The 9,096-nt window shown below is 35.2% G+C and overlaps 1 protein-coding gene across 2 annotated transcripts in view; it reads right to left on the bottom strand.

Moving 5' to 3' along the window:
• Positions 1-332: 332 nt before the first annotated feature.
• PDE1A (phosphodiesterase 1A, calmodulin-dependent) overlaps positions 333-9,096 on the bottom strand; it is a 397,000-nt gene continuing 388,236 nt past the window's right edge. Inside the window, exons 14-15 of one of the 2 annotated variants that reach the window (XM_010833842.1) lie at positions 3,964-4,077; positions 333-1,857 (exon numbers count right to left, since the gene is read on the bottom strand). In XM_010833842.1, coding sequence (XP_010832144.1) covers positions 4,007-4,077 — 71 coding nt within the window. In that variant the 3' untranslated portion in view covers positions 333-1,857; positions 3,964-4,006. Of the gene's footprint in view, positions 1,858-2,672; positions 3,229-3,963; positions 4,078-9,096 lie in introns of those variants that run through there. The other variant, XM_010833841.1, reaches the window with a different exon arrangement.

The raw sequence follows: 9,096 nt of genomic DNA, 5'->3' as shown, positions 1-9,096 counted from the left end.
CTCCCTCTACCAGAGAAGAGGGAATAAGGACGATACAGAAGAGAGAAGTAAAGACACGAAATGGAAGGAGGGAAAGAGGAAATGAGACAGGGATATTAGTTTAAAAGGAATAAGTGCATCAACAGTGTGACAACTCTTCTGAAGGGATGGAGCACGTTTTCTCGGATCCCTGGAAGTTCTGTCACAGTGCTTTACAAGTTACATAACCTGGAAAATTAGGTTAAAACCCATATACAGAAAATAATGACTTCATTATACTCTTCTATTGTTTTAGTTACAAAGTCTACATATCTTAAAGCATTAATAGGAACAAAGCGGACATGTTTCCTATGACAGTTCAGAAGCAGTGTTTCAATTTATTTCTCTGTTGAGAGATTCTATACCTTTAATGAAAGACAACTGGCTCAAATAGGAACAATAGTAATTAGACTTCCCAGACAGTCAGGTTCTATTTTAAATGCAGAATATTTTCTAGTTTGTAAATAGCTACCTTAAAAAAGACATTAAAAGCAGTAACTGCAGTTTCTCCATAAATAGAAATAAGAAATCCGTTGTTAAAGGACAAAAAGTCACCATGTTGTACATATCTATAAATTTTCCCTGCAACACATCATTATAGATCAATCTTTACTGCTTGCATTTAAAATATCAATTGCATTATAATATCTACGATACAATTCAATTATTTATCTGTGTTCTACATATGCTTCAGGTGAAACAAAAGCTAAGGACCTTATTCACAGAACATTTAAAAGCATCTTATACACAGTCTATGCACAAATATATCTTAAATTAGAATAATGCATACCTAATATGCATATAGAATATGGCTTACACATGAAAAGATATCTAAGTTGTGAGTTATAAAATCCCACTACTTAGACTTAAAAGCTTCTGATTGCATCCATTTCTAAAATATTGCTTAGCATTGTGGAACCCAGGGAAGAAGCAGGTGCAACAGAAAACTCATTAGGATGGACATATCCACCTTCACTTTCTTCTTTAATTGATGACTACTCTTGATCTTTTCCATCTAATTTCTACCTTTCACAAAAACAAATTCCTTTAGTCTCACAATCATTGAAGAGTTTGTACGGTGAAAATTACAACACCTACTTGGGCTTGACCTTTCTTGGCAGCTAATAACAAATAAAGGTAGTTCTTCAATTTGGAACAAAGGCAAGGCTCTGCACATGCTCAGGCAAAACATGACAAGGAAGCAGTCTCCAATGGCTGCAGTTCGTTTGTTTGTAGTAAAATTATAAATCACATCAAATAATGCTCTCTGTGCAGAAGAGTGTGGGCTTCCATTTTCACAGACATTTTTGAGTGCGCGCGCACACACACACACACAGACACACACTTCCTGTCCCTTATCCCTTGACCTGTAATATATTTTGTTACATCCTGATGGGATTAACACCCCAGAAGGCAAACCCCACTCTCAGTTCTAGTGTCTGTCTCCAACAAGGGCTGGAGGTTCTTGTCATCTTGGTCATAGGTCTTGCGTGACTTGCATTGTGATGACCCCCATGTGGGTGATGCTTTCGTGCTTTGCAATAACAGTGGTGGATGCAGGCTGGTTCACTGCTTTCGGGAACAGGATTCGCTGTGGTTTCCCAGCTTGAGAGTTACAACGAAGAGTTCATCAGGTCACAGAGTCAGGGCTCTGATGCTTCATGTTGTCTTAGGACTTCGACTACAACTTCCGAGCAGCCCCTCTTCTCACTTGGTTCCCATGTATTTAAAACAACAAGGACAATCTAAATAGCCTCAGAGCTGCAAAAATATTTTTCTGTAATTTTGTTTTTGCTTTCCTTTTACTTAGAAGCTTGAAAGTTTTGTAGTTACAGCACTCTGTGTAAAAGAAAGCGAGAAAGTAAAATTTTAAAGTGCCTCAAGTACATATATTGCATAGTCACCTATGTAATAACTGGGTTCAAAGTGATAAAAATTTGAAAATGTCCAACTTTTGCCTTAAAATTTCTCTGGTTTGATTGAAGAAGGCCAAATTGTGGAGAAAGAGCAATGACAGAAGCACTGGCCAAAATCTGTGATAGCAACTTTGAGTGTATTTATGTGGCTAGAATTACTAGCTCAAAATTTATGTTTGTCTCTTATATGAGTTCATAAAATGGCCTGTTCTGAGTGTGTGTTGAAAGAGGAGAAAAAGATTTGTGAAAAATTGAGGGTTTAGAATATTTTAGTGCTGTTTTCATTATCTTGCAATAAAATCCAAATGAAAAGGAAGATCATGTTTTAGTCATATATAGGCATCAATTATTGTGTGGCAATTTCATGTTGGATTTTATTGACCTCACAAAAATAAGAGATTTATCAGAAAATGATAGATATTCTTTTTATATCAGTTGGAATTTCTCTTCCTATCTCTTTTGTGTGTATGTGTGTGTGTGTGTCTAAAGTTTGGATGGAGGTTATGGAGAGAAATTGTCGTTAACTAATACAAGTTCAGTTCAGCTCAGTTCAGTCACTCAGTCATGTCCGACTCTTTGCGACCCCATGAACTGCAGTATGCCAGGCCTCCCTGTCCATCACCAACTCCCGGAGCCTACCCAAATTCATGTCCATTGAGTCGGTGATGCCATCCAACCATCTCATCCTCTGTCATCCCCTTCTCCTCCTGCCCTCAATCTTTCCCAGCATCAAGGTCTTTTCAAATGAGTCAGCTCTTTGCATCAGGTGGCCAAAGTATTGGAGTTTCAATACAAGACAATATCTTAAAAAAATTTAATATGGAGCTGGTTTTTAAAATTTCTATGCAGTTTGTGATTTGATTTCTATCCAGAATTCATATGCAAACTATTAAGCACAGTCACAACTCTGGAACTGTTGAAGGACTAAGCATAAGATTTCATCACAGTGCCTGACACTGACAGTGGCTATTAGTGAAACTATTAGTATCAATTAAAGAATCTTACAACTGACTCAGGAATACTGGGAAATGCTTCATCTTAAAAGCGAGCCACATTTTTTTCTTTTTTTTTGTAATGCAAGATTCTCTTTATTATGACGCTCAGTAGAAAACGTCTGTAAAACACTGTAGTGGTGACAGCTGCAACCATGCTAAGGCACTTTCATTATATTAAAAAAAAGGCGGGGTTGGGAGTTCTGTTCATTCATTTGTGACAGCCATGGGGACCTGAATTCAGAGTTTTTTATGCATATGTAGCTTTTATATATCTTCATGATTTCTTGTGAATTTGTTTCCTAAAAAAAAAAATGCCTTTTTTGCCATAAGTAAGTCTAAATGCAGCATACACAAAACAGTTATGGCTAATCACATTTTAACTTCATCGATTTAAAGCAACATTTGAGGTGCTACTAATAACATCTCAAAGTCTTGATATGGTACCTGCAGCATTTTTTCTTGCCTCTACCATCAAGCCAATAGCAAGACTCATTTTTACACTTTTTAAACAGACATTAGCATCATTCCCAGAGCTGGTAATCTGGTAGATCAAAGGTGAGCCCTAGAAGCCGAATTTTTAAAAAGATAATCATTGATGCAATGTCCATGGATTTTAGCAAATACTGATGTTGTTTTATAATATGTACTTGCTTTGTTATTATCACCCAATGTAAGCACTCATATTTCCTACATGAAGTAGAAAAGGAAACTGGTATAAAACATTCATATTTCTTGTATGAAGTAGTAGAAGAAAACAGAATTAAACCTCCTCATAGGCTATAGCTTATTATTTTTAAAGGACTAAAAGGTCTCAGTAAATATAAATTTTATTGCTGAGTAAGTCAAGAATCCTTTGAAAAGGTAAACTTAGACATAAATATTTAAAGCTTACCTGTTAAGGGTTTGCCTCAGAAAACAGAGAATTAAAAGAAAAGAATCCAAAAGACATTTAAATAAGATAACTTTGTTTCTAATGATACTCTCCAAACCATCCCAATTCAGAAATAAAATTTTCATCTAAAAAATAAAATTACCTCCCATCCTTAGAATGAAAGACGTCTTTAAGGTGTTTCAGACCTATGAATGTGTTTCAGCATGTTTTTCTTCAGCATTTACTAGATCTGAGTTCTTATGGGGATCAGGTTCACCTGAAAAATAAGCACGCAAACAGCAAATAAACAAAAGCAAAATAGACCTGAGGGGAGAAAACCTAATTAGGTCAGGAAACTGAAGCAATCAGTAAAACTCTGAAGACTAGATTTTATAGTGGATCTGTGGCACATTTCCTCAAAAATACCAAATACTTTCTTTTCAGCCTGTGGATTGATAGAGTATACAAGTCATCTTCTGGTGGTTATACAAGTTTATGAAGTTGAAATTTAATCTGGGGATACAGAAATGAAACAGATGAGATACGTTCAAGCATCTATTAAATCAAACATAAAAATTATGCATGTTTTTCCCAAATATTTTAAATTGAAATATATTCTTTCAAACAAACCCTCTAATGTTCATTGTCTTATATCACACATTGCTTAGTGGCTATGAATTTTAAAAAAATGAGTATAAGAGAATATAATGTTTAAGATACATTATCTGCCAAAACAAACTAATGGAATTTATAATCTTAGGATCACTCAGCTTCTATATAAACTTTGAAAAAAAAGTAGCATGGAAAATGTTCCAACATTTCTAGAGAGGCTGCAGAGAATCTATAAAAAAAAAAAGAAACATAGAGCACAATGTACAGATAAAAGAGAATTATTATGTGAGAAAGTTAAAAATTAGCAGAAGTTAGTTTTTGAGTCAATTACTCAAAATACTTTGATATTTCAGAAAATAGTCATAGTCACATATGACAGAATGTTCTTTCCATCTAAAATTTGAAAATATGTTGACAAACTTTGCACCAACTGATTCTGAGATTGTTTTTCCAAGATATATTGTAAGACTGCATTGTCTCAACTGCAATAGATTTTTACTGAGTTCATAAAATTAGTGAACATACAGAACTTATGGAGTATTATCACAAAGCAAAAGTATTTTGTCCTTTACTCTCTTTAAAATATACTTAGCAGGGGAAACTTATTTTCTGTCCCAGGTTCAATCTTTTAGGTAGTATCAGGACTTTTCCAATCATTCTTAGATAATAAAAACATCGTGTGATCACATTAAATTGCCAGTGTCTTAGGTCTAGTCACACACAATATACATCAACCTTAAAACAGATAAAACTTCTTCCCAACCTTGGATTTGTTGCAGAGCCTAGAAATTGTGGTGATGGGGGGTGGGGGAGGAGAGCTTGATTGATGTTTCTATCTTTCTTTCTTCTTTTAAGCTCAAGCAGGCAGGATTTATTAAGCAAGCAACAAGCAGTGTTGTTTGTCCTCTGTCAACTGACTACCTTGGAACCCTGAGCTGGAGCAAGAGAGGGAAGACTAAGACTACCATTGGAGGATGGCTTTGGATTCACTAGACCTGGCCGGTGTATAGAGCTGACTACTTTGTGAGCACATTCATGGGCTCTCCAGGGACCTCTTGCCAAGGACCATGGCTGGAGACTTCTCACAACCTTGGCATGGACACATGTTCCTTTACAATGTCCACAGCCCCTTGAAATGTGTTAGTACACCTCCAGATTCTGTCTCCTGAGGCCCTATCATGCTTCCAAATACAGATATGCTACATTCAGTTCACATTAAACATTCCTTAGGCCTTTATTCCTATTAATTAGTTGAGGAAAGGCTGAAATCTACATAGCTTCCTCTCCTTCAGCTTATCTGTCACCTTCAAACCTTTTATATCTCTCACATAAGATACAGATTCCATTCCCAATATCCCCTTTACTTCTAGCTCTCCAAGGTTGAAACTATCTTCCTTTGATTTGAGGTGAAGAGGGAAGAATTTCTATACCTTTCCCAATAGCCGAGAATGCATTAAAGAACGCTTCCTCACAAATCCTATTCTAACCATCAACAACCTGACCTTTTCAATTATTTGAATTGGGTGATGGTTATAGGTACCTTATAATTGACTTTTGGATCTTCTTTGAAATTTCTGCTTCCCAAGTTAATGTGTTTCTGACATTTATCATCTAGTCTTGTCTTAAACTATTGATTTAAATCTTGCTACTTATGACTAGATTAGAACAGAACAAAATAGAATAGAACATAAAAAATAGAATAGAACAGAGTGGAAAAAATGGATTGAATTAAAAGAAAGAAATATAAGTAATTAAGTAATCCTCTCAAAATTTTTGAGAACCTTTTACAGTGGACAAAAGACACTGAGATTTACCAATAATCAAATGCTCTTATTTCTAGTGGATAAAGAGCTCACCAGTAAAAAAAAAAAAAAATGGAAGAGGAGTAAAATAACAAATGGTTAAAAACACAGCATTACAAAAATGTTACATAGACTACACCCAAGAGTAATTCCATACACACAATTAGGAAAGTAGCAATTTAAAACTGTGACCAACCCAAGACAAGACTTTTGTAGCCCTGGGGGGAAAAAATGTGTTCCTTTAAACTAAAATTCCAGATGTTTCCAGGGGCACATACATAACATTACCAGTCAATTGAATGTCAGCCAGAATGCTTAGGAAAATACTGAATTCAGGTCTTCAGCATATTCAAATCATATTACTTTTAGTTAATAAATCTTTAGTTATAGAAGGCTTTACAACTAACTTGGATAATACTCCTTGAAAGTGACTCTTAGGCTTTCATAAAAAGAGAAAGCCATATCATTCTGAGATAGGAGATAGCATTCTGTCAGAAAAGAAGAAATTATTTGCATTTTTCAATTCATCGCATTCATCGATTTTAGATAAATCCATCACATTTTAGATCATCTTCATGACCAAAGAGTGGTCTGTATAAAAGACCTTCTAAGAAACATCCTTATAATGCAAGGTCCCACACAGTTTGAATCGTCCCCTCTTTTAGTTTGGTGAAACCTATTATTTCCTTAAAATAAAATTCATAAATAAATGAAATACAAAGAATTTCATTTATATTAAATATAATTATCAACATCTTCAAGTAATCCTTAAGATATGATACAGTAACGTGTTTCTTCATTAATTCATTAAATAACAAGGTCTTGCTGCAGGTCTATCATCTATATAATTCTGAAATAATAAGATCAAAGGATATATAAGGTTTCTTCATGAATTTAAATGTTATGAAAATATTGATGATTCTCTTGGTGACGGGCTTCACCAGTGGCTCAGAAGGTAAAGAATCTTCCTGCAATACAGGAGACCTGGGTTTGATCCCTGGGTCAGGAAGATCCCCTGGAGAAGGAACTGTTAACCTACTCCAGTTTACTTGCATGAAAAATCCCAAGGACAGAGGAGCCTGGGACAGTCCATGGGATTGAAAAGAATCGGATATGACTAAGTGACTAAGTACATTGGTGACAAACACAAATATCACAAATGTTACTCTGTGTGTTGTTGCTTACAAATGAAGAAAATCCTAAATTTTAGTTACAGGCTAGTAAAAAAAATCACTCTCCAAATGTATGGACTCCATCTCTATCACCTGGGTTAAAATCTTTGACCTAGTCTAACGTCATTTCACGGGTAAGAATCAGTCCCAGAAATCAAGTGATTTCCTTCAGTGCAGACCACAAATATTAATAGATAAACTGAAGTCAAAATTATTTACTTTCAAGTTACTATTATTTCAACAAAACCCATAAAGTGATCTTGGAACTTCATTTTAGTAAAGAGATTTGCAAGTTAACATACATAGAAAGCTACACCTTAGGAGTGAATGCAATGGGTTTGCTCAAAACAAGTGCATACAAGCTCTTTTGATAGCCAGGAAAAAGGTAGCGCAAGTAAGGAAACATAATTCTGTTCATCTCAGAGAGCTTTTAGGTGTCATCTAAATGTTGAAATTTGAAGAAAGTAATTCGTAAAAGGGTGGAAATACGGTTTTTGCTTTATAAACAGTCTAAAATCGATGGGGTGTAGGGAGAGGATAGTGCTCATAGGAGGGACAGACCTACCCAAATAAACAGAAATCCTCTAAATTTAGCTAATCTAAACTCAGCCTGCAATCTGAGCTCACTATTATATTAGTAACTCTAATATAATACATTAGCCTCATAGATAATAAAAACAATACTTGCAAGGAATAAGGCAAGGCACATGATCAGCTGGGTCTGAGAGACTCCAGCTGTCCAGTTATGGTCTTGCTGAACTCTTATTTAAAAAACAATCTGCATCCCAAAACAATGAATTTCATCTTTTCTCAAGAGCACATGGAACCTTCTCCAGGATAGATCACATCCTGGGCCATAAAGCTAGCCTTGGTAAATTCAAAAAAATAGAAATCATTCCAAGCATTTTTTCTGACCACAATGCAGTAAGATTAGATCTCAATTACAGGAGAAAAACTATTAAAAATTCCAACATATGGAGGCTGAACAACACGCTGCTGAATAACCAACAAATCACAGAAGAAATCAAAAAAGAAATCAAAATTTGCATAGAAACGAATGAAAATGAAAACACAACAACCCAAAACCTGTGGGACACGGTAAAAGCAGTCCTAAGGGGAAAGTTCATAGCAATACAGGCACACCTCAAGAAACAAGAAAAAAGTCAAATAAATAACCTAACTCTACACCTAAAGCAACTAGAAAAGGAAGAAATGAAGAACCCCAGGGTTAGTAGAAGGAAAGAAATCTTAAAAATTAGAGCAGAAATAAATGCAAAAGAAACAAAAGAGACCATAGCAAAAATCAACAAAACCAAAAGCTGGTTCTTTGAAAGGATAAATAAAATTGACAAACCATTAGCCAGACTCATCAAGAAATGAAGGGAGAAAAATCAAATCAATAAAATTAGAAACGAAAATGGAGAGATCACAACAGACAACACAGAAATACAAAGGATCATAAGAGACTACTATCAACAATTATATGCCAATAAAATGGACAACGTGGAAGAAATGGACAAATTCTTAGAAAAGTACAACTTTCCAAAACTCGACCAGGAAGAAATAGAAAATCTTAACAGACCCATCACAAGCACAGAAATTGAAACTGTAATCAAAAATCTTCCAGAAAACAAAAGCCCCGGTCCAGACGGCTTCACAGCTGAATTCTACCAAAAATTTAGCAGCACCTATCCTGCTCAAACTCTTCCA

The sequence above is a fragment of the Bison bison genome, unplaced genomic scaffold (genome assembly GCF_000754665.1).
Source record: "Bison bison bison isolate TAMUID 2011002044 unplaced genomic scaffold, Bison_UMD1.0 scf7180017863946, whole genome shotgun sequence".
In the NCBI taxonomy this organism is placed as follows: Eukaryota; Metazoa; Chordata; class Mammalia; order Artiodactyla; family Bovidae; genus Bison; species Bison bison.
Note: the sequence above shows the minus strand (reverse complement) of the source record. Positions and strands in the feature narration are given on the sequence as shown.